General features: G+C 35.7%; 1 protein-coding gene across 6 annotated transcripts in view; it reads left to right on the top strand.

The window, feature by feature from the left end:
* PDS5B (PDS5 cohesin associated factor B) overlaps nucleotides 1–25,857 on the top strand; it is a 119,976-nt gene that overhangs the window by 19,940 nt on the left and 74,179 nt on the right. For 5 of the 6 annotated variants that reach the window (XM_062567121.1, XM_062567122.1, XM_062567119.1 and 2 more), the window contains exons 2-8: nucleotides 1,052–1,177; nucleotides 4,535–4,738; nucleotides 9,071–9,157; nucleotides 9,276–9,373; nucleotides 10,494–10,620; nucleotides 18,268–18,348; nucleotides 20,548–20,688. In XM_062567121.1, coding sequence (XP_062423105.1) covers nucleotides 1,070–1,177; nucleotides 4,535–4,738; nucleotides 9,071–9,157; nucleotides 9,276–9,373; nucleotides 10,494–10,620; nucleotides 18,268–18,348; nucleotides 20,548–20,688 — 846 coding nt within the window. In that variant the 5' untranslated portion in view covers nucleotides 1,052–1,069. Of the gene's footprint in view, nucleotides 1–1,051; nucleotides 1,178–4,534; nucleotides 4,739–6,274; nucleotides 6,325–9,070; nucleotides 9,158–9,275; nucleotides 9,374–10,493; nucleotides 10,621–18,267; nucleotides 18,349–20,547; nucleotides 20,689–25,857 lie in introns of those variants that run through there. The other variant, XM_062567123.1, reaches the window with a different exon arrangement.

The following is a 25,857-nucleotide window of genomic DNA, read 5'->3' as shown; positions in this document are numbered from 1 at the left end:
GATGATGGTGAAATCTTATTTCCTTTGTATTTTTAGTACATTCCTGAATTGTAATTGCACTTGAATAGTCTTTTTCTAAAATCCTAATTATCCCAGTACATGTCATTTACTTCTATTCACTGTTGCCTGTCTTGTGAAAATTGTTTTTATTTAAGTAACACTTTCCTTTGTGGAAGTAGAAAAACAACACACAGCATCATGCTATGCAGCAGTGGAACTTCGCATGGCTTAAGATGGATTAGATTGTATCTTGTACCTCCATCAGCTTAAAGAGACTGAGAATCTGGATAGAGAAACTGGATAGTTTGGTGGTTTTTGTATTTGGAACATAGGAAGAAGATACTGTTGCTTGTCTGCAGCCTTTTGTTTAAAATATTTGGGTTTATGGCAGAGAGGAAAGACTTCCAGTTGGTCTACTGTGTTCCTATCCTTACAGCATACTCTATCTACTGCTCATCTGAGTTATTGTCAGCTTAAGTGAGATAAAAAAGTTAATTTGCCAATAATATGTATCTTTAAAACTAGTGTATGTAACATTTTTGAAAAGCACTGCACTAAATTAAAGCTACTTAGCCTTTCTGGGAAATTTTGTTCCATTTAATTGTCTGGAAAGTGGTTCTCTTAAGTGTCTGGTCTGAAAAATCTAAAAGTCCAAACTGCCTAGGATTTATTATTACCAAGTGATGGTAATGGTTCATAAAATAAGATACAAGATTTAGTTGCATCTCTAAGAGTGATGATCAAATACATTCAGTGATCTAGGGGTTTTGGCTTTTCCATTTTGTACTTCTTGAAAGTATAATTGTAATGCAGGACAGTCTATCTGAACATCAAAATCATTGCTGTCTGCCGCAACACTGATAACTGAAAACTGTCAAACAAAATCTTTTGTCCATTTTTTTCCTTTGTTTGTATGATTTTTGTCTATATAATTTCTTGGTCACATTTGGACCCTTCAGATTCGTCTAACTGCTTGAAAAAGTAGGATAGATAAGGTGAGCACAAGCTGGCAAAACAACATTGATTTGTAAATATTTTTTTTTCCCCACAGATTTAAAATTGTGAAATCATGGCTCATTCGAAGACAAGAGCCAACGATGGAAAAATCACGTATCCTCCAGGAGTCAAAGAAATCTCTGATAAAATATCTAAAGAGGAGATGGTGAGAAGATTGAAGGTTAGTAAGCAGATACAAAAAAAGTGGTGGTTTGCTGATTGCGGACTGAAATTTTATGCACAACATTCAATGATCCTATTACTGTATTTCATGTCCAAAAGGATTTTTCTTTTCTTTTGGCTTTTCAACAGAGGAACTTTGTTACACTCAGAAGGAGGAATTTTTGGCTATTGTGCATTCTCTTCTGCCATAAATACTCTTTAAAATTTATTTCAGCTCCTACAAAAGTTGGTGCTTTTAGAGATGAAAGTACTGAGAGAAATAGAGAGAGTCTTAGTTTTGGAAAAAAACATGGCTGTGTCAGAAAATGTTCTTTTTACACATTCATGCTCCTCACAAGTTTGTTTATAAAATCCTCTTTATTTTGGTTATTTTAACCTCTATCATATAGCCAAGTCTTTGTGGTTATACTGTATATTTTTCTCTCCCGAACGTCTTGGCCTTTTTTTTGACCTAACTATAGGAAGGACGGAGAGATTTTGGTGGATAACTGAGTGACTACATATCTTTATCTGCCCATCTACTTTCATAAAAAGGCAGGCCTGTTTTAGTATTGTATAGAGGCTTGTGCTTCTACTGTGAAAGATGAGGGAACAGATGTGGGAGAGGGACCTTAAATGTTCTAACAGCTAGAAAAGCTTCATTTGGAGTTTATATTGTCTTAAGAAGTAGCTTTAAATCACTTGGAACTACTGTGTGTGCTCAAGAAGGTGGCGGGGGGGGGGGGGACATGCATCCTAAAACAGGGAAGCTGTTCCTCCATTTTGTGCTTTGGGAACTTGGTTGATGAACTTTTTTGGTTTAGTGTATACTGTGTTGAATGGAGGAAGGCATTTTATGTGTGAGAGACTCCTAACAGAGGAGATTATTTCTTCCAGAAATCAGTCAGCATTAGCATATTTTTCAGTTCATTAATATACAAACAGATTCTTACTGATACTTTTCTCCTACAATTTGATTTGTGACTTTGAATGTACAGTCCCATGTGTCCTCTGTCATCTTTATCTGTCTTGCAGGAGAAGTGTACTTTGCAGGATGTCCTGTAGTTCTTGTCCAGCTGGCTGTTCTGGCTGTATGTTAAGAAGAAAAAATGATTGTGCAGGCAGGGAGCTCCTTTACACCCTAGCTCCACAGGTGCTTCTTTTATGGAGGATCTAGGCTACTGGAAACACTACAAATGCATAGCCTCACAGTATAAACACAGCTGCAGATGTTGAGAAGAAGTAATTTAAGATAGGTGAACTATTACCACTCTCATTTTCCTGACTGCCAAAATCACTTAAGTATTAGGGAAGCAGCACTTTTTTTTTTTTTTTTTTTTTTTTTTTTTTTGTGGATTTGTAATTCACAAGTAAATAGTTTGTTGTTTATTTAGTAATGCCATTAATTTTATATAAATGTAAATTACCAGGAATTTTGAGAATAGAATGGAAAATATGCATGTTGAATTTATACATTAGTATACCTTATCTTGCAAACAGTATGGATATCTGGTCCACACCATCTCAGAGTTTTAATAGAATAAGGAAAGAGGAAAGGTTCTAAGAGGTATGGCCTAGCACTGAAGAGGGAGAGAATGGGATAAGGGTTTTGAAATGATGGATGCTGTTGGGGGATGTATTTTTTTTCCATAGTTTATCTTAATATACAAGCCCCAAGGCATCATGTAATGAAATAAGTTAATTTTAGACCTGCAGTCTAATAAAGAACTTTTCAATAAGCTATAAAATTAAACAGCAAAGCTTATTGCTGTAGGATGATATAGGAGCGGGAGGAACTGAATAGATTAAAAAATGCTGGCCAAAGCTGGAAGAAGCTCCATGACTGTTGATCATGGTGGTCTGAGTGGAATTCCTTGCTCAGGAATCCCCTAACCTATCGATCTGCAAGAAGCTAGAAAAGTATGCTAGAAGAATTAGTTTGTTTTTCTATGCAAGAATTCTTGTGACACCTGAATACTTATGTTACCACGTTAATGAATTATTTTCCATATCATACTCCTTTGATAGTATGTGAGGAGGGTAATGCAGATTATCCTCTGTCTGACTAGGGAGAACTTTATTTTCCTCTCAATGGAAATTATATCTATGCATAAGTTATTCTTTGCTGTTTACTAAAAGATACTAACATATTTCCAATATCTTGCAGCTACTGTGATCCTAAATATGCAGGAAATTTTAAAAATAGGATGTGTTGTTATCTGACCAGATATGTATAATCAGTTTTGAAATGTTAAAAATAAAACAATGAAACTATAACAAGATAATTTATTTTGCAGCCCTCAGTTTTTCTTGAGCAACTTCACTGGCATCATTATTTTTGAAAAATATATCTTCCTGCATTGGTAGAATAGATAGCAGTTCTGATTTTAATTTTCAAGATTATATAATTTGATCTTTATTTTATTTTTTTAACTTGAATGAGAGTTGTAGTCCTTAAAATAACTGCATCTCTGTGATTCAAATAAGAAATTGGAGAGAAGCACAATTAGCTGTGATGTTAAAAAAAAAAAAAAAACAAAAACAAAACAAAAAACCTTTGGAGGAGAACAAGTATTAAGTATAAAAATCCTCACTAACTAGTGCTTACTAATTATAACTTTTCCTGCTGTGTCTTTATGGTCTATTTAGAGTGTAAAACACTTCATGTGGCCTGGATTTTTTTTTTTCTTGTTTTTTGTTTTTTTCGTGTAACACGATCCACTGGACCCTAATACTAATTAGCATTTTAGTCCTGTCAGATAGCATTCATGCTGCTGGCCAGTACTAGTTTCTTATCTATATATATGCTTCTGTTGAAATTCCATGTGGTCTGCTTCTGTTTGTGGGCTGTACAGGTGAGAAACTTGTCCTCAGAAGCAGTTTTCTGAAAAAATTCAGAAACTGGAAGAGAATAGAGGAAAAATTCGTAACTCTAAATACCTCAGGGAGAAACAAACATTTTGAATAAAATTGGCTGTACTGTATTCAACATTTGACACTGAATGTTTGTAACAGTAAATGCTTTTGTGTTCTTCATTTCCTGGCCAACTTAATGGTATGGCTGACTCTTAAAAGGTATGTGAGCTTTTATTGCCAGGCTTTCGGTAATGCTGCTAAGGCTCTGCATGCTGAGGCAAACAATAGGGACTTGATTAGGTCCTTCCCATCCTATTAAAAATAAATGAATTTTTCAACTTTTATTCCAACAAATACTACTACATTGCTAATAATATTTAAAGAGTCATAGGGAGAACTCAGGATGCTTCTGATTAGATGTTACACAAACACAGGAAAAAACTTTCAGTGATGACCCATTCACTGAGTGCTTCATTTTATATACTGAGATGTTCTTTTTTTTTTTTTTTTTTTTTTTAAGATGGTTGTGAAAACTTTCATGGATATGGACCAGGACTCTGAAGAAGAAAAGGAGCTGTATCTAAATCTTGCTTTACATCTTGCTTCAGATTTTTTCCTCAAACATCCTGATAAAGATGTACGTTTGCTGGTAGCATGTTGTCTTGCTGATATTTTCAGAATTTATGCCCCTGAAGCTCCGTACACTTCACCAGATAAACTAAAGGTAAATTGAATTAATCTGTTTTTCCACAACAGTTTTTTGAAATGAATGATTGATGTAATTGTTAAAATTTATTTTCTCTCTTGTTATTTCTGTTCAGCCTGAGTGATTCCTGGCTTTCACTTGATTGTGGGATAGGACTGTTCTGTCAGGACAAATGTTTGACAGATATGTGATATATAGTGATATTTAGTATGTCTTCCAGTAATGTACAGGATTTTGGATTTATATTGAAAATATCTATTTTATTGAACTATCATTGGAATTTACAGATAATGAGCTAGTACATTAGCAATACTGGCAAGCTTTTACAAGAATTTTGCAAGATAGCTAATTTTTTAGCAAAATATCTTTGTTTCCAGCTACACACTAATCATCTTTTGGTAGTTTGTTATAGACAAGCTCTACAGAAGGCAAGAAAAATGATTTTTGTATAGAGAATAATTTATTTCTTTAGTAAAAGTTTCTTTAGATGTAAATTAGACTTGCAATTAAAGCATCTCTGATCCCACTAGATGGAGATGGTTGATTGGGAAATGCCAGCTTTGAAAAGGCAGTTCCAAATTTGCCCCATTTGTTACCAATAAATAAATAAATAAAATAAATAAATAGATTGCTTCATTGTTTTCTTTATACAGTTTTTATAGAAAACTAACTTTTTTCCCAGTTCCTAACTGAACAACTTCTGAATCTAGACTTAGACTGACTCTTGTAGGAAGTCTTGCAGGGGAAAATAACATTGAAGAACTTGTGCTTCTTACTGTCATCTCTCCCTGTTTTAAGAGTCTCTTGCCAAATAGGAGAAAAAGATGGTTGTGGTGGAAGGTGCATCTATTATGGTGGAAGAAATCACTTAATTTCTGATCTAGTGGTAGCACAAAAAGTGCTTTATAAGTAAGAAGAGCAATACAGTTTCAGCTGTAGTACATGCTTTCAGCTTTGTTTAGCTGACATACTAGACAGAGATCTAGGGATTTGTTAGCTTTGTTTTCTTAATTCTTAATTATCACCTCTCCAACTGCATGTAACTGATTACACTATTTACAATTAAGACAAGTCTTAGTTTAATCCTACCATGTTATGTTTAAGTCTGTTTTTGAGCCTTCATGGTTTCTCCCTCAGTTTTGAATATATATTTTTCTTTGCTCATTAGTCTTATTTTTTTCTTTTTTTCTTCGGTCTGAATTGTCCTGGCAAGCGATACTATTTATTCTTACCAAATCTGTGCTATGAAATGCTAACAAATTTTAAGTTTTATATATATATAATCTTGGAGAGTTTACATTACTAATTTTACACTATTTTACTTACATTTTAAGTATACAACTACATAGGTAGAGCTGTAAACAGACTGGCAATGTTGTCTGTGAGAATTGGTTCTGTAATCTGTACAGATTTCAGAATTCAGTCTCTTGGTGCAGATCTCTAAATGCATTTTGAAAAATAAAGAAAGGACAGACAATAGAGACTTTTGCCCAGAGGTACTGAGGTAGACTATTGCAAACCAGTTTCCGCTGAACCTAGCTTTTGTGGTTGCAGGACAAGCTCTGATACAAATGTTGAAGAGTTCCTCCACTTTATGAGAAGAGGTAAGAGGAAGAGTTTTTCCTCTTGGCTCATATTTTGGCACTATTCTTACCCAATATTTAATTTATGTACCCCTACTGCAGCCTTAAGAGTCTCCTCTTGCCTGTTTAAGTATCCAAACTGGAGATGGAAAATGCTGAAGAGGATAGCTCTTTGAGAGGGAAAACATCAGTCTTGAGGTTTTTGCCCTTGCTTCAGAGACTATTTAGGGCTTTATATGTCACTTTGGATGGTGCATAAGTTGTAAAGACAAGGGATCAGAATTTGAGTTGCTTCTTTTATGTGTATCCTCAGTATAAATCTTACATTCCTCACTGTATTTTGAAAGAGCTTTGACAACAGGGAAGGAAAATGCCACAAATAGGCTAAAAGCAGAATTGGAGCAAGACTGGTTTTTAGGATATAGAAACTTTTAGCTTCAGTCCTCAGTCTGAGAAAAGCTTAACATGTAACTTTTTGTTGTGAGGGAGGGGAAGATATTCTAATCACTGCTATGTGTCACAGGAAAATGCTTTGTCTTGTGTATACTCTGCCTAACTTAGCTGAAATGGAGATGCTTCAGGGGGTGCATGGTGGTAGAATTTCAGCTATATGAATATGTTTTATGGTGAATGCTATGGCTCTGCATACTGAAGCTTTTATATGTGGTTAATTGAATGTTTTTCTGTGGATTTCTGTCTTGATGCCAATGTTCTCCCTAAAGTCGTTTTACTAGATGATGCCATTATTTGTGAAGCGTTCAAATGCTACCTTGTATATGCATGCTATTTGTTAATGTCTGTATTCGTATACAGTACGGTAATGTATGCTTTATAAAAATCTGTGAGGAAAACTAATTTTGGTCTCAGTACAGGCTTTGAATTATGTTTAGTTCTGCATATGGAACAACAGCATAAAAAAATAAAGATACTCTGTTAAATGAACATAATCCATTTTTTGCACTGACTGAATCTTCCCATCATTGAAGTTCAGTTTGTATTTCCCCTAAATTTCCCAGTACCTTCTGGCCTACCAGTTGTTTTGGTGCTGGAATTCATTTCAGGGAGATTACTGGCCTGTTACTGGTTCAGGCCCTACATTTAAAGGGAGGATGGGGCCGGGGGGAGGCTTCTTTGGACTAGATTTTGTCTAGTCCTGTCGCTGGAGTACTCTTTTGTGGCTGCAGTCCACTAGATGTGTCCTTTGAACTGTATCTTCTGGTTTGGTTTCAGCATAAGAGCCCTCTTCATGTGCTTTGTGACTGATCGTCATTGTGGACCAAACAGTAGTAAATAGGGATGATCAGAAGTTTCGCTTCGAAAGCATACTTTGGATCGAAAGTCAAATGTTAATTTAGCTGCATCTTTGTTCAATGTCCTTGCCATGCTCTTTTTTTTTTTTTTAACCAAGAGGTGATATTGTCATACCTAATTTTGATGTGGTTAGTAAGACTGTGGTAAGACCACAGTAAATGCTCAGCTTATTGATTAAAGTTGGATTTTGCAGCTGTAGCCTTGAACAGAAGGGACCGTATTGTCATCACCTTTTTTCCAGCCCATCTTTCTCAGGGTGGGATGAGGAGGAGGACAGTGATGACAGTGGTCCTTTGTAAATTTTTGTTATAGAAATTTTTTCTAGATATTATCTCTTACACAAATTTAAATGTATATAGAAAGTTTACGTTAATGTGAAAGGTATATTAAAATCTTTATATTGCAATTCCTTTTTTTCTAAGGATCCTTTTCTCAAGATTGATTCTAAGGCTTTCACGTATTTAGTACAGCAACTTCATGCCTTTGGAATTTGTAAAAGCTTTCTTTGCCCCCCTAATTGAAATGTCAATCCATCCTATCAGACCTTTGGATTCTTTAAAAATAAAATTGAAGCTTAAATGAATTTGAAGGTAGGAATTTGTTTTATACCTAGATTGTTAGGTAAAATACTGTGGAGACAGTTGAGGCTGTGAAGACTATTCTTGAATAATGGTGAGATGTGCTTCTGAATCTTTTGTTTTTATATAGTAGTTATGAATTTTCAACCATTGATTATCTTAATGCAGAAAGGATTTTATAAAGATACTTTTCTGTATTTTCCATTCTCTTCATAATTGACTTTATTTGTTGCTTACTTTTTGATTGAATTTATTATTATGTGAAACAATTCTCTAAAGAAGACCTCTCATACTGAAAGCTGATAAAGCCTGTGTGGGAAGTTTTGGTTTATTGGTTTTGCCTGTTTTTTTTTTTTTTTTTTTTTTTTTTTTTTTTTTTTTTTTTTTTTTAATTGCAAGAGATGTGACCAGTCAGTAGAAAAATCAATTATTTGGAGTGATGACTAAGCAATGTACAAACATTACTGTATAAGTCTATTACGGTACACTTAAGAAAGCTGCAGTTGGCTACTACTTTTTTCCCTTCTTGTTTCCTGTCCAAACCTGTTGCAGCATAAAGTGAAAATGCAAAATTCATTGTTCTCTTGAATAATATTGTGGCTTATGTAGTATGTCAGGTAGGTGCAACTGTGTGTGTCAAGTTAAGTGTTTTCCTGTGGAATTGCTTCCTAAACCTTTAAAAAAAGATGAAGCATTCTAAAGTTACTTCTTGACATTCCTCCTGATCTTCTATAAATCTTGTTGTTTTGGACAGTGAAATAGTGTTTCTGACATGACTGTCTTGTGCTGAGTAGTATGAGCAGTTAAAGATGTTAATTGTTATAATTGTAAAAGTTTTATTATGATTGAATAAATAACTACCACTGTTTCATTTTCAGGATATATTTATGTTCATAACAAGGCAACTTAAAGGTTTAGAAGATACAAAAAGCCCCCAGTTTAATCGCTATTTTTACTTACTTGAGGTGAGCTTTATAACTTACTGTTTCATAATAAGTGTTAATTATGTTTTAAAATTGCATACATTTATGTATTAACTACTTTCCCTCCCTCCCTTCACCCCCCCCCTTCTGTCCAACATAGAATATTGCTTGGGTGAAGTCGTACAACATATGCTTTGAATTAGAGGACAGCAATGAAATTTTTACGCAGTTGTACAGAACACTGTTTTCAGTAATAAAGTAAGTATTGTCATTCTAATTATAATACATTATTGTATGCTTGAGATGAGATGTTTTGAACTTGCATGTTCAATCTATTGTGTGACTGTAGCACTAACAAGAAGAGCTTAATTCAGATATTCTAGTAAGTCAAGTTAACTGAAGGTAGCAGTGTAAATGTAACAGACTATCAATTGTGTCTGTTTTAATTAAATATTATGACAAGATTAACTGGAAAATGTGATCTTTATAAGAAATTTACTTTGATTTTTTTTTAACTGCATTTATTTTACTTTATCGTTGAAATACAAAGTGAGCGGTACAATATGCAGTTCATAAGGCATTCATACTTTTATAGCAGGAATTCTCCAAATCACGGAATAGTTGGGGTCAGAAGGGAACTCTGGAGATACCCTGGTCTGACACCTTGCTCAAAGCAGGGTCAGTCAGAGCAGGTTGCCCAGGAACTGTGTCCAGTTAAGTTTTGAGCATCACCAAGGATCTCCACAACCTCTCTAGGAAACCTCTTCCTGTGTTTATCATCTTTACAGTAAAGAAGTCTTTTTTTTTTCTTATGTTGAAATGTGATTTCCTGTAATTGAATTTGTAGCTGTTGCCTCTCATCCATTTGCTGACTTCTTTCGATAGCTTGTCCCCCCTCAGGTACTTATACACTGCGATGAGATCTTTTCCTTAACTTCCCCTGTTTTGAGCCTTCTCTTCTCAGCCTCTCCTCACATGACATGCCCAAGTCCCTTAATTGTCCTCCTGGCTCTTTGCTGGACTTGCTTCAGTGTGCCCGTGTCTGTCTTGTGCTAGAGGACTAGACAGAGCACTCAAGATGTGACCTTGCCATTGCTCAGGAGAGGGGAAGGATGTTCTAATATGCTGTCTTATCCTTGTATCTTACTCTCCTTGGGGCAGATGCAGTAATTTTTCCCTCTCCATATAATAGTAAATGGAGAGGGAATGAAATTTAAGAATACTTTGAAAAGTAGTATATGCAGTCCAGAAATTTGAGTAGTTATAAGAAAACTTGTCATTATGCTCCTTGTTGTTTGGCATTATCTTGGAGAGTACTCTGAATGGAAGCTGTACTTTATATGAATAATACACTAAGAATTCTTGTTTTTAATTTCAGCAATGGTCATAATCAGAAAGTACACATGCACATGGTTGATCTTATGAGCTCTATCATTTGTGAGGGAGATACTGTGTCACAGGAACTTTTGGATACAGTGCTAGTTAATCTAGTGCCAGCACATAAGGTAAGACTTAATAGTGATTTAATTTTCTTGTAGTTGTGATCAACATTTATCAAATACATGTATTCAGTTATGTAGATTTCACTGAGAGAAAAGCTGTAGCAAATAAATTCTTGTTACTTTTTTTCGAACAGCGATTGTAATAGCAATGAAATTCAATAGCATTTTACTGTTTTCATTCACATGTCATGAGCTAAAATTTTTTAGTTGATTTTTAGCACTGTTATTATGCAGTCATATGGGTTTGCACATACCTTTTTGATATGTGGTTTATATTGCTAGAATTTCACATAAATGATATATCCTTTAGAATTTTTTTGCTGTTCTAAATATGGGGGGATAAGGGGAGTTTTTGAAATGGATGATTTATGGTTGGCTCTATTGTATTTCAAATATGTTGACTTCGTGTAATTGGAAGCACCTCGATGTTTTTGATGTAGTCATAGAAATAACTATGCTCAGAAAGAGTGGTGCATGAAGAGCCAAAATGATGGCTGTTTTACCTTTAGTAATATTAAAAAAGTCATTCTAGTGAAGTGAGAAATAACTTCAAACTTTACTTGTGTGTCATGAAATTTCAGTGTTAAAAGGCAAGAAAGCCTGACTGCTTTGTTCAGGAAACTATTTGCGTTTGACTAGAATTTCTTGGGCTACAAGTGAGAGTGAGACTTCCTGTGAGTTTACAACAAAAAAATTGTTGTGTGAAGTTATCTAACAAATGTACATGTAACTGGACTCCGGACAGTTCTGGCTGTTGTCTGATAACACTCCTCCTGAATATAGTGTTTTTTTCTTTTTTCTTTCCCCCAAAAGACTAACTTTTTTGCCTTTTTTAAAAGCTACAATAACTGAAGTGAATGTGAACTCTTCTTATCAGCTCTTACAAATTAAATGTGGAAAAGAGATTTGTGCAGCTTCCAAACAATGTTTTTTTTGAAACCATGGCATTGCTGAAGAAATTGAATAGGCTTTTCAGAAGGTGCCATCTGAAGTGTGTGGCTTGTGGCACAAAAGTTGTGCTGTGTAGAGTTACCACAAGTCATCAATTTCAGCAAATAACCAGTACAAATTATTTTTTCATTGGCAGTGGAGGACTAATTATTCAATATTGGTCAGGGGTTTTCTTAACTGGAAATGTTTTAATTGGGTTCTTTAAGGATCCTAGTACTTTTGTGCCAAAGCCAGACTGAAATTTATATGCGTAAAACTTGGATTTATGAAGTAAAGCATTGGAATACAAGAAACGAAAACAGAATTATGCAAAATGGGTTACTTTGTTTGCATTTTAATGGGACAAGGCATTTTGGCTTTTGTATTTTCTTTTGCCTGTGATCAAAACTTTGGCTTTGTGGACAGAATACTTGTTTATAGTTTGCTTTCTAACTGAAGAAGTTCTGTGTTCTGAGCACTTTTACCTTTGCTTTGTGTGTTTTGACTTTCTTACCTCTTTCACCCTAATGGAAAGAGGCTTCTAACTTTTTTTTCTGTTTCATTGCAATAGCTTTAAATTATTTTGTGTTAATTTAAGCCTTGGGAGCTTACATGATCGCTACACAAAGTGGTTAGATAATTTCATGTTGGGGAAAGTGGGGAAATGAAATCGGAATGGGAATTTCTCTGCTCTTATCCCTTTGAACACAGAACTACAAGATCCATAATAATAAGGCCTACCATAGGCAAAAACTATGAGTTAGTTGACCTGCCTGTTAAAGTTCTCTGGGCTGTAAAAAGCAGAATTTCCAAGAGTCAGACTGACCACCAGAAATGGCATAACGGTAGATACTGATGTCATAAGTAGGAAATTCTTGTCTAGCTGGATTCCCTGGGTGCAGAAAGTATTTGTTTTTGATGAAAAAGAAGCAGGGATTTGTTATTCAGGTTTGAAAATGATCAAATTGAGATTATTGTCTTTAAGATGACCATGTACATGGTGAGTGACACAGGCAAGCATTGTATTTTTAATACAGCTAGAAGTAAAGTAGTACATGAGAGACTGTGGAGCACTTGTGAGTTGAATGACTATAGTCTGGATAATAGTGATACAGCTGATATGACTTCTAGGATATAAACAATAGGATTGGTTTCTAGTAAATAAACAATAGGATTGAGTAAACACTAGAGAGGTTGAAGACTTGATGAGCTTGATCTGTGTAATGTATCAAAAGAGCAGTCTATAAGCATATATTGGGAAAAGAAGGTTCAAACAGCTCTTTAGTTCTGAATCCTTAATGCTAAGGTTCAGTGGTTGTATTTCAACATTAGACAAATGCAATATTAAAATGATGTGAATATTTTTAAGAGTTACAGTGGCCAAACTGAACAATTTATCAAGAGTTATGGTGAGTTCTTTACTGCTCATATGTTTTAAAATTAAAATCTATATTTCTCTTAACAGAAATACCATATATTTGGTTCTTAGATGTGTTTAGTAGGTCTAACGAACTATTGTGCTAACAGCACAATTGCAAACTTTGGGGACAGGAAGCACTGAGGACATGATATGCTATCAAGTGTTTATCTGCTCTAATTTGAGAAGCCACTGAAGTAAGCCTAAGCTCTTCTAGCTGACTTGAGTTTGTAACCAATCTCGCTTTTTTTTTTTTTTTTTTTTTTTTTTTTTTTTTTTTTTTTTTTTTTTAGTTTTACATCAGCACTTTAAGTGGCTGGTACTAATATTACAAATCCAGTACATTAGAGTATGCGCTGGCTTGCTCACCTACTAAAGCAGGTATCTGATAATTCAATAAAACATTACTGTATCACATAGTATTTCACCATGTGCCCAGATCTTAATTTCTTTAGTTTTTAATCATTTTCTTCCTTTTATGGTTTGACTCTTTTCTTCCTTTCCATGATCTCTGCTGAAATTCTTTGGATAGCATTATATAAAGAGGGAATGAAAAATGTAGTGAATTAAAATCGAAAAAGACTGGAATGAAGGGAGTGGTAGTCAACATAAAAATGCAAGAAGAGTGAATAGTTTTCCTCTCCCTTTTGTGTTGTGTATTTAAAATGTAAACTTTCATGGCAATACCTGTAAACAATTTTTGTGCAGTGTTTTAGTAGGTAAATTGTGCTTTATTGAATGTTTGCCAGACTGTTTCAATTTCAGCCTCAGGAGTGCTACAGGGAAATACACACTGCATATCCCATTGCACATCCCACATGCTCTACATGTTTACTTCCCCCAAAAGTGATATTGACAATTAAATTCCTTACTTGTCGTTATTAGAAGCTTGTTTAAAGATTAGTGTTATCTATCTTGGCAACACTTCAGCCAAGCTCTTTCTTTATTGCCAGCCATCCTTAAAAGCCTATTCTATACCCCTACTCCCAGACTGAACAGATCTAGAGAATCTATTGAAACTGCTTTGTGAAATTCTCTTGAATACAAATTCTGCCACTGTGCCTTGATAATCAGAATAAAGTTGAATACCTTTAAAAAATAACAAGGAAATAAAATGTTAAAACTTAAATTTTTGAAGACTATTTTCTCTAGATGAGCTGGAGGAAAAAGCTTCACACTTAATTCACTCTTAAAGTTATAAAATTATAAAGGACAGAATCAATGCTAGTTGGTCTTTTTTGGGGAAAAAATAAGGGTCCTGCATTTGATTGTGAATTTTCTTTTCAAGAATGAATGCAAATTACTTTGTGCTGTTAAATTGGACATTGAGAGGCAGTTGAAAAAGGTAACTGGAAAAATTCAGTGGGCATGCATTTCCACCTCTGCTAACTCTATTGTGCCAGCAGAACTGGCTTTTGGCTCTGTGGTCAACAGTCTTGGGGAACATTGCCTATATATTCTCTAAGATGTTTGTGCCACCTTCTCAGAGAGGTTGCTGCTACTTCTTTCGTCTACAGCATAAGTTTGTCAAAAATTCTGGAAGAGGACAGATGCGAAAAATGAGATGGCGAGGTTCTTAGTATTTTCCCAGAAGCATGTCAACTTGAAATGCTAGCCATACTTATACAAAAATAATGGTTGAAACTGAGACAAAGGAGAGAGCTCATGGCTGGCGAAGATGATTTCTCTTCAGTAATTATTGCTGAAATGCTCTAAGCTTAAGAAATAATTTTAAAAGCCTGTTCTCCTATTTTCACTTTTTCTTCCTCTCGCTCTCTCTGAAAACCTCCATTTTCCTTTCAGGTAAAAATATCTATTTATAAGGTTACATAGTCTATTTTATGTAGTAATATTAATTTCTCAACTAAGACTTTTTTTGATCTATATTTTGCCCTTTTCTGGGTGGTTCTTTTGGTTTGTCTTGATCGATCTATTTTATTTTTGCTTTTTTCTTCAGAATATAATAATTATTAATGATTTCTTTAAACAGCAGAGCAATCAGATGGCTTAGTTTCTGCCTAATCCAGAACTCCTCAAAGCTTATTCTTGCTGGATGCTTGTGTGCCCTTAGGGACATCCTGATTAAGATAATTGTCCCTGTCAATGAGAGATTTCTTAAACCATTAAAAAATCTTGAAATTCGTCTTTCACCTTGCCCTGCTTCCCAGTGTATGGAAAGATTGAACCAAGGATAACCTGGCAAGAGTTTAGATATATGCAGAGAACAATTTGTTAAATTAGGTCTTTCCTTCCATAGAAATTTTGAAATATTTTTATGGGTATTATATAGGTCGAAAAGATATTTTGACCTTTTATAAAAGACCTTTGAACCTATTTGGATTTGGCTTGGATTCTTCCTGTTTTTGTTTGAACTAAGGCAGTGTTGCTTTTTCCTATTTCTACCTTTATCCTACAGCTGGAAAAAGGGAGAAGAAAATTTTCTCATGTATAATGCTTTTAAGATTTTCTTGACAGGGTTATCTTTGGAAAGTTTGGCCTCTGGGTGGTTTAAGGTCCTGGCTATCAGCACAGCTAAATCAAATTCATAAGGCATGAAGAAATAGTTAACTTTCTTTATCTAGGTGTGATCTACGCTTTGTTTCTCGCCTTTTTTTTTTTTTTTTTTTTTTTTTTTTTTTTAAGACTACCCTTTTTTAAGAAGGGTAATGACTTCAGTCAAGATTGCAAATAGCTATTTCTAGAATTCATCTGAGCTGAGGTTGAGGTGTTGGGGGAGATTTTGTATGGTGTGTAATGGTTTAATTACAAAAGATCACCTCAGTTCTTTCAGATTTCCTTTCCTAAGAATCTATGCAAGAGTGTTTCATTTTACTTTTTTCTTTTAAGTAGTAGTTGTGTAGACAAAATTATGGCAGCTTCTTTTTTTTAATATCTGCAACAATGTGAGCGATATGAGCTGAAAATGCAATTAATGTGAATTAGAGCAGATCTGCCTGCTGAAACTTTACTATGCTAGGTCTGCTGTTCCGACTTGTTTTACACGTAAGTTGGATCTTACAATCTAGAGTTCATTCTTTTGCAAGTGAAAGCTGTTTTCTTTGTTTTGGTGGAGGTGAACTGTGGAAGCTGAGAAGGATCAGAGCAACAGCAGAAAATGGCATACATTCATATTATGGCTGTTTGTGCCTTTTATTTCCTGAATGGGCACGGTTCTGGCTAAGTAACAGAAAACAGATGCTACAGGTGGAAACCTTTCTATATTAACTATAAAGAAGAATCTGCCATGCAGAAGATCCCCATTTTTTGGACAAGGAACAACTATATAGTTTTGTAGACAGACTGTGCCTACGGTGACTCTTGTATCTTGCTTAGATAAGGGAAGAGGAAATTACAAGGAGGAAAATTAATAAACATACTGGTATTGTTTTCCTTGCAAAATTTTTTTGAGTGATCATTAGTGGTAATAACAAAATCAATTTCTGATGTTCACAATCTTTGAAAGGTATCATTAGAGGTCAGTCTTGCTGAAATGGAGCAATTTGTTGTAAGAGTGTAGATGGGCTTAGTATGTGTCTCAAATTAGTTAATGGTTTAAACTTAAGTTTTGGCTTTCCTTTGATTATCATTTAACTGATCTGCTTGAATGTACTGTGACTTGTTTCTTGATTGTGATAACGGCAGATGGCTTTTAGAAAGGAAGAATTTTAAGCAAAAATCATTTAGTTACCGGAGGAAAACATGTTGCTGAACTATTTTTGACTGTTACAGCATGAAGTCAGCATAAATTTGGCCTTCATCTCTCTAATTCATGGTGGGCTGTGATGGTTATAGCTTGATTTTTCTAGTAGGTGTTTTGTTTTTATGAAAAACAGTAGTATTTTTCTCGTTTGTATTCACATGTCGCTTTTTCAAGAAAGTAGAACTCATTGTAGTTTGGTTTTAATAATTTCTTTCTATGCTAGCATTCTGTACAAGTATCTAGTATCTTTCCAGAACAGGAATTTTTATTCACCTTCTATAGTGGCTTTGAGTACAATAGAGTCTTCAGGCAAGATCTTTGTAGTCTTTTTTTTTTTTTTTTTTTTTTTTTTTTTACTTCAGTCACCTAACTTACTGCTATCAATAGACAACTCAGGAACTTCCTTTGTTTTATATTAACAGAAAACATTAATTTGTTCCCCATGTTGTTTAGAAACTGTAGTTCTATACCCAGTGTTTATGATTATAGACATAAGATTTGCCAAAAGATAGAGGATATCTTCACTCAAATAGCTACACACAAGTAAAGAGTGTGCAGGCAAAGAAATACTATTGTGTTCTGGATGATAATGTATTTTGTTTGCTTTTCATTATGAAAAGTTTCCTCCCTTTTATGGGTGATGTGCATAACAAGGATACCTTTTTAGCTGTTCTCTTGTAAATGGACTATGCAGGTTTTTTATTGCACAGACTAATCAAAATAAGGAATGACAGTTTTTCACAGAGACGTTTTAGCTATTAAAAGACTGTTTTAAGCTATTGAGCATTTTTCCTTCACTTTTACATGCTAATGAAATGTGGGGTGGTGTATCACAATAACTGAGCTGCATTTTCTTCTGAAAATATGTTAAAATTATTGCAATATAGACATTGGGGGAATAGAACATAGCAACCAGAGGTTGGTAGAAAGTTAGTACTGGGAACAGAAGGGAAAAATAATGTAGATGCAGTAACACAACTACAGAAACGAAGGTATGAATATTTTTTGAAATTTACAGTAGCGCTCTGTTGGCAGTTTGTATTCTTCACCCTTTTTTTTGCTCACTGACTAAGATTTTACCCACCACTACTCAAGCTCAGCTGCCTAGAGTTGACATCTGTGTGAGATACTATAGAGACACTGTGCTGATACCCCATTCCCAGGTGGCTGTTTGCCACTAGGGGAGAATGAAAGGGAGGCTTTGGTCTACTATCACAATCCTACTTGGAGGCTTGCTTCTATCATGACTGTAAATTTCTCTCTTTTTTTATATTGCTTCTCTGGTATCTGGGGAAGGTGATAAGGAGCGGCAGTAGAATACAGGAATTGACATTGCTGGGTGTCAGGCTCAGAAAAGAAAATGAAAAGTAAGCCCAGTTTTGCCAGGGAAAACTGTTTTTTTCAACTTATAGAGATTTCAAAGCTCTTCTGGGTAAAACTAATATTTAGACTACGTTTGGTTTGACTATGTTATCTTCAGTATGGAATGTAGAAGAAGAGGAGCCTATTTCTTTAATGGTAATTTCATTTACTAATATGTGGTAAACTTAAATAATCATGTTTAAGATTAATACATGTGCTAATTTTTCTGTTTATTTTTCAGAACTTAAACAAGCAAGCCTATGATTTGGCAAAGGCTTTACTAAAGAGGACAGCTCAAGCAATTGAGCCATATATAACTAATGTAAGTGAAGACTGTAAACAAATACGGAGGAGATCAGTAAACTTCCAAAGACGAAAACTGTATTTAAAAAAGGGTAAATGGCAAATACTCAGATAGGGCTAGGTAACTTTTTAGAAGTTGTCTCAGTTGTCTTTTAGGGAAGAATGATTATATTAATGAAGTGCTGCCTAACTTTTCTTTTTGAGTCTAATATTTTGCTGTATATAAATTACTAAGCTATTGACAATTTTATTTCTGAAATGGAGTGAGTAGTTTACTGTCTGCTCTCTTGGGACCAATGGGGAGCAAATGTGCTTATATGCATTGTTCTGATTTAAAAAAAATACAGATACTTTCTTCCTGGGACAATGTATTTTTATGCTGAAAAGATGAGGCTAGGAGAAAAAATGGAAGCTAAAAGAAGTGAAGACAGAGTATAATTTTAATGCTGTTATCACAGGAGAGGAGGATGAAACAATCTAAGAACAGAGAGTAAAAAGGAAAAACTATAAGTGGCTTTGAGGAGTAGCTGAGTTCAGTGAAAAGTAGTGAGAAGGCCTCATAGACCTTGCAGGAGAATAGGGATGAGAGGAAGGAAAGATCAGATGAAAATGTTCTAAGTTATCTTCTGTTCCCTCTCCCTCTGTCCCAAACTTCTTCTGTAGCTAGCAATTTAGCAGGTCTTATTGCAGATATCCCAAACCTTAAGAGCTTGAAAACAATGGAAAATCTTCAATGCTTTTTGTTGCTTTCAGACTCGTAACACCCATGGCACTTGGGAAATGAGTACCTTCTAAGATTAAGACAGTGGCCTCTTCAAGTGAAAACTTACAGTCCAAGCCTGTTAGTCAAACCTACTGTTGTGCAACTGTAAAGCTAAATTACAAGCTGGGTGACATTTTGTGATTTTAAGTAAATCTCTGCAGTAAGAAGTTTCCTCCTATGAAGAATGTATACATACATTCCTCTGTTCTTGATTTCTCACAAATGGAAATACTATCCTCTCCGATTTCTTTGTTTTGAAAGTTTATTTTTTAAAATGTACTAGACACAGAAGGGGTTAATTATCTAACTGGGAACATATATGTTCAAGGCAACTATTTGTTCACCAGGAAAAGGAGAACTTTTCTCCAAGTCAGTACACAGCGGTAACTTTTAATCAGATAGATATATCAGTTTCCTCCTAGTCAAGATTAAAGACTGCTAGGAACTGCTGACCTGTTTCTAATGGCATCACCTACTGGAATTTGCTTGATAACCTTAAAAATGTGTGGGCTTTGGTTGTCCCTCTTCCCCTCTCCCCACCCCTTGCATGTTTGTAGTGTCTTTACTGATGTAATTAACCTTGTCAGGCACAAAAAGTAGTTATGCTCATCTGTCCAAGTCTGGGAATAAGAAACTGCAGTGCTAGGTAAATGTATTCTGCCACCTACTTGCATATGGAAATAGTATAATTTGTTTAGTCACATTGTTTAGCTGCGCTTGTTTATTGTCTTAATCCGAAGAGAAGACAGCTTTTCCAAATTATGTCCTTTCCACTAAGAATAGAAACCAGTAAATTCCAATTTAGCTACTACTTCCCTCTTTATTGTAAGAATATATAGTTGAAAGTAGTATGTAACTAATACTTGATATTAGAAGATATTTTCTACAAGTGAAAGTGTGAAGCTTGCCTCAAACCCATCAAGATTACCCCAAAAGAATAATTACTTTACAGCTGGGTTACATTACTTGTAAATATAAATTCTGGAATAATCAGTTATTAATTCCTACACTTGTACTTAAAACTTCTTAAGCTGTCAACTAAGTCACGTGGTAATTAGGTGGTTGTTTAAGTCTTGTTTTGACTGAAAGGTTAGTATGCTTTTAAAGTAAATTATTCTCTATAGTGAAATAACTCTAAATATAGTCACATTATAAAAAGATCTGACATAGTGTAATTCTTCTAAAGTTGTGTTGCTGCTTGAATTATTATTTGTAGGTTTGCTGTGGTAAACTAAATGTCACATTTCAATGCACTTTTCCTTGTTCTGGATTCTGAATATAAAAGAATTGTGTTGAAATTTTTACTAAATAATCTTGATATTTCCCTTCTATTACTGTGAAGAAATATATTATTTGTAAGATTAAAAGGTAAATTTAGTGGTAGTCAAACTCTAGAATGTAGAGTGTATATTTATATTCTCTTTTTCTTGATATATATTCTGTTTTACTTTCCAGTTCTTCAATCAAGTTCTCATGCTTGGGAAAACATCAATTAGTGACCTGTCAGAGCATGTGTTTGATTTGATTCTGGAGTTATACAATATTGACAGTCACCTCTTGCTTTCTGTTCTACCACAGCTTGAATTCAAACTTAAGGTAATTACTTCTTATCTATCCTTCAACTAGAAGGAAAATATTTATTTTGACTGTGAATATGATTCTGTACTGACAAGGTCATCACAAATTATTTTGTGTATAAAACTAATGCTAAAGTGTAAACATATTTACTGTGTTTAAAAAAAACTCTCAAAAAGTACTAAATAATTAGACTTTAGACATATTAACCTGTTGTGTATGTGTGCATATGGACTTTTAGAGATTTACATCTTTCAGGGTGCAAAATGATTTTTTTATGACTTGGAGAATCTGACAGTTTTTGTTACTTAGTTTGCTGTAGTATTCATCATGAAGTGCTTTGATACTTTGACAATGCTTTGTGGGGCTAGCTTTGCAGAGAAAGTATGTCCTTTCAGATTAGTCAAGTTTAGCAGGGAAAAGTTGGGCTTCATGTTGATGGAAACTGATGAACTGACTCTGAATAGAGGGTCTGTGACACATCTGTCTTCTATTCATTGAAATAATGGCTTCTAAGATATATATATATTTTTTTTAAAGCTGATTTCTTGTGTCTGAAAGACAGGTGGTACTAAGACTGTATCTGTTTCAATGGGTATTTTTGTTGTTGCCTTTCCATTACTTCAGTGTATCTGGGTTTTCTCCAAGTAGTGGAGATAATAATTTTGATGTTCCTGTTATTTGGCTTTTCATATTCTTTGTTATTCCACAGGGTTTCTGTGGAAATCTGACCTGTGGGAATCAGAATTAATGTTTGTATTACTAAGTTTGAAAGTGGTGTGTTATTAAACTTAAGGGCTAAACATTGACATTCTAAATTCGTATATATTTTTATTATTGAGGATGGGTCTTAGGTTTGTGGAACCTGTGGCCTGATCTCATTCTAGTATTTATTACTGTTGTGGCTTGTTCACATCAATTCCTATTATATATATATTTTTTAACTAGTGTTTCATGGGTATGCTGGCTTGTTGGATGAGTTGGTTTTAGTGGTTATGTTGTCTTTCTTTCATTTTTCTGAAAGAAATAGGGTTCAATTTACTTCTTGATGTTTGTGTGTTAAGGTAATGTTTTTTTTTTGCCACTAATTCCTGTTCCTACAGATGGAACCAAAATAAAAACATTTCTCCAATTGAAACTGTTATTCAAGGCATTTAATCCTAACTGGTGCAACATCCTCTTTCATAACCATAATTACAATAACTCTTCTATCTTTAATTCATTTCAAATTGCAACTTCTTGGATCATCTTCCTGCTCCTATGTGCCCCACTTTGTGAATTCTTTCATTTGCTCACTGTATTTTTACATTTGAATGCAAGCTTCTTGTTCATGTCCTGTTGGACTCAGTAAGTTTAGCAGCTTAACATTGTCAGACACCCCTTTCCCCCAAACTGCTGCCCCTCCTCCCCCCAGGCCAGACCTTTCTCTGCTCTTTTTCACTCTTTCCTTCAACTGGGTGATTTCGGTTCTCAGTATTTCCATGTTGTTTTTCGTATCCCTTAACTTCTGAGAAACTTAATCATGTTTGCGTTTTTGTTCTTTCTTTAATATACTCCTCTTAAACCACACAACTGAAGAAACTGTTAATTCATGAATATATATTTTGTATTTAATCTCTGTAATCCTTTGTATAGTTTTACCTTGTGGTCTAAAACCTTAAAGATGAGATAGTTTACATATCTGGCGTTTTTATTGTGCAGTGTAACAGAACGTTGTTTCCAATAGATACGCAGATTTTTACAATTACATTCTTAATGCTTTTGTTGTTTCCTTGATGTCTTTTAATATATGTTAAATTTGAGTACAGCTTGTGAATATTCTGAGAGCATGATATAACTCCTATATGAATCATGTTGTTGCTTCGTGTGTGTTCGATGTCTGAAGGAGAAATAATCCTTGTGTATTTTGTCATTGGCTGCCAAATGTACATTGACCTATCCTTTACAGGAAAAAGCTCTGTTTAAAATAGGATAGTCTTGGTTTCAATCACGTGGAGTGGTCTGTAAGATGATTGTGTGGTGAAAAGGATATTTTGAAGAGGAATATTCTGAAATACTTATGAAATAAGATCAGTCTGTGGGTCTGTCTAATCTCAATGTAAATTAATTCTTTATGCAGACCTGCTGGTGATGAAATACTTGCCCCTCCAACCATAGCTATGGCTTTATGCTAAACAACAGCTGCTAGTGATGAGCATTTGTAGTTCAAGTCCAGGTAAATTGCATGTAGATATGTAGAGAAACTCTTTCAGCCAACTGAGAGAGTGATTTCGATAATTCTTAAAGCACAGAGGATGCATAAGGTAGAAGGTGGCTAATGTTGTGCTGCTCTGAAGAAAAACTGGACAATGATATCCCTCTTAACTTGACATAGCCTTGGGTCAAGTGGATGGTAAAGGAGAAAAATATACTTGGCAACTCATGGAAATATGGGTGAGCAAAGATGTCTTTTTCAATACAGATCAGTTAAAGTTGATACAGTAAACATGAACTTTAATTCTGCATATCATTGAAAGCTTGTCTAGATGTTTTCTGGCTTGTCTAGGTTTAGCATATTTTTTTTTTCCAAAATAAGCTTGCCAAAATAACCATAGTAAACTTGTGCATAGTTTTGCCACCTGAGCTCAGACTTTGTGGGCTTTCCATTAGGTATTTATTTAGGTATAGGCCTGTGGAATTTGTTCAGGTCAAGTGCATAATTTTACCAAGATGTTCCATTCTTGTTATTTGAGTTAGTGTCTGCTACTACTGTTGAATATACAGTGTGATAATAGAAGTTGATACAGGGGGCAGATACTCAAATAAAGCTTATGAAAAAGTATGACAGTTAACATACCAAGATCTTGTACTGCTTCTCTGCTGCCAGAGGTTTGTGTTGCCCTTAAAGCAGACCATGTTGAAGAAAAGCTGCAGCCATCTCAATAGTTGAGTTGTCAGTTTTGAGGAACAAAAAAGTGTTGGAATGATCTCAGCTTGCGTGCATTGAGCCAACGAAAGTGGACGTATGAGGCACTTTTCAAAGAAAAATAAAGTGATTGTTTTTTGTATTTTTGAAAATGTTTGTGTATTTGCTTTATAATTGGCTTCAAAATCAGTGAGTTAAACTGATTATGACCAGATGTAGTAAACTTAGGGTGGATGACTACTGAGCTATTATAGGTCAAGTGTTCCAGTCAGCAGGATCCTTTTAAAAATTCTTTTTCATGTATGATCTTGGCAAGTTCTGTATGAATATGAACAGAACCAAGAATTTTTGATTATTTCAATGAAGTGTGGATTTATAAGAGATGTTTTTCTTTTGTTTTTTAGTTTGAGCCATTTTATCCTAGACCTGTGTTTTTGTAGATTTTTTTTTTGACATTGTCTGAAACTTCTTTTTACCAATACAGAATGGTAAATGGTTAATATCATACAGATGTTAAGCAAAATAGATATTTACTGGTCCTATTTTGTGAGACCAGAAGAACTCAGTAGTGTGCAGAGCTTCAGAACGAATTGGGATATAATTAGGCATCCACATAAAGAAAAGAAAGATGTGACGTGGGGTTTCGAAAGGCAGATTGTACTGAACTTGCTTACAATCTGATCTTTTTTTTATTATTATTTTTGGGATGTCATTTGACAGAAAAGTGGGAAATTAGCTAAACAAGAGTAAACCAGAATTCCTGGAGGAATGATAATGTAGTTAAAGATCTGGAAAGATCTTTTAGAAAGTTTACACCTATATTCTTACAGTATATGCATTTTGCTTCCAGCCACTCAAAGCTTAAATTTTCTATTGCAATACCTGTAGTGGAGTATGCTCAAGTTTTTCCTACCTTCCCTTTTACTAGAAGATGCATCAAGGAGACAGCTGTTCTGGTTCCAGAGCCATGTGATTACTGAGGAATTTTATTTGGTGAATGAGACAAGTCCCTTTTTCACTAACAGGAGCCCTCTCCAGCTCCACTTCTCCACCCAAAGCAAAATGTTGATACAGCCTGCTGGTATCAGCAAGGTTTCCACTGGTTGTGTATTCTGTACATGAGCCAGATTTTCTCTGTGGTAGCTGATTTCTTCGCTTCTAATCATTTTGTGGTACCTTCCTGGAAATGAGGAAGTGATGTTTTTCTCCCCCAAAAATAGATGAGCGTTCACTGAACCAGTAGACCAGGCACCATTATTCTTAGCCTCTGTGGCTTGTACGTTTTTGAAGAGGTGAGCAGAGTATCTGTGTGTCTGTGAACTGTTCCCTGACAGGATCCAAATCGCGCGCTTTCTCTCTCTCTCTCTCTCCCTCCCTCCTCGCTCGCGCAGCTTCTCTCTCTCTCTCTCTCTCTCTCTCTCCCCTCGCGCGCAGCTTTCTCTCTCTCTCTCTCTCCCCCTCGCTGCGCGCTTTTCTCTCTCTCTCTCTCTCCCTCGCGCGCGCTTTCTCTCTCTCTCTCTCTCCCTCCCTCGCGCGCGCTTTCTTCTCTCTCTCTCTCTCTCCCTCCCTCCCTCCCTCCCTCTGCGCTGCGCTTTTCTCTCTCTCTCTCTCTCCCTCCCTCCTTCCCTCCCTCCCTCGCGCGGCGCTTTCTCTCTCTCTCTCTCTCTCTCCTCCCTCCCTCGCGCGCGCTTTCTCTCTCTCTCTCCCTCCCTCGCGCGCGCTTTCTCTCTCTCTCTCTCCTCCCTCGTGCGCGCTTTCTCTCTCTCTCTCTCTCTCTCTCGTGCGCGCTTTCTCTCTCTCTCTCTCTCACTCTCGTGCGCGCTTTCTCTCTCTCTCTCCCTCGCGCGTCGCGCTTTCTCTCTCTCTCTCTCCCTCGCGCTGCGGCGCTTTCTCTCTCTCTCTCTCTCTCGCGCGCGCTTCTCTCTCTCTCTCTCTCTCGCGCGCGCTTTCTCTCTCTCTCTCTCTCTCGCAGCGCGCTTTCTCTCTCTCTCTCTCTCCTCTCGCGCGCGCTTTCTCTCTCTCTCTCTCCCTCGCGCAGCGCGCTTTCTGTCTCTCTCTCCCTCGCGCGCGCGCTTTCTCTCTCTCTCTCCCCCTCGCGCGCGCTGCCTTTCTCTCTCTCTCTCTCCCCCTCTCGCGCGCGCTTTTCTCTCTCTCTCTCCCTCTCTCGCGCGGCGCTTTCTCTCTCCCTCTCTCGCGCGCGCTTCTCTCTCTCTCTCTCGCGCTTTCTCTCTCTCTCTCTCGCGTTTTCTCTCTCTCTCTCCTCTCGCGCGCGCTTTCTCTCTCTC

Source organism: Rhea pennata, chromosome 1 (assembly GCF_028389875.1).
Source record: "Rhea pennata isolate bPtePen1 chromosome 1, bPtePen1.pri, whole genome shotgun sequence".
NCBI classification, from domain to species: domain Eukaryota; kingdom Metazoa; phylum Chordata; class Aves; order Rheiformes; family Rheidae; genus Rhea; species Rhea pennata.
This window is presented reverse-complemented; position numbering and strand designations above follow the sequence as displayed.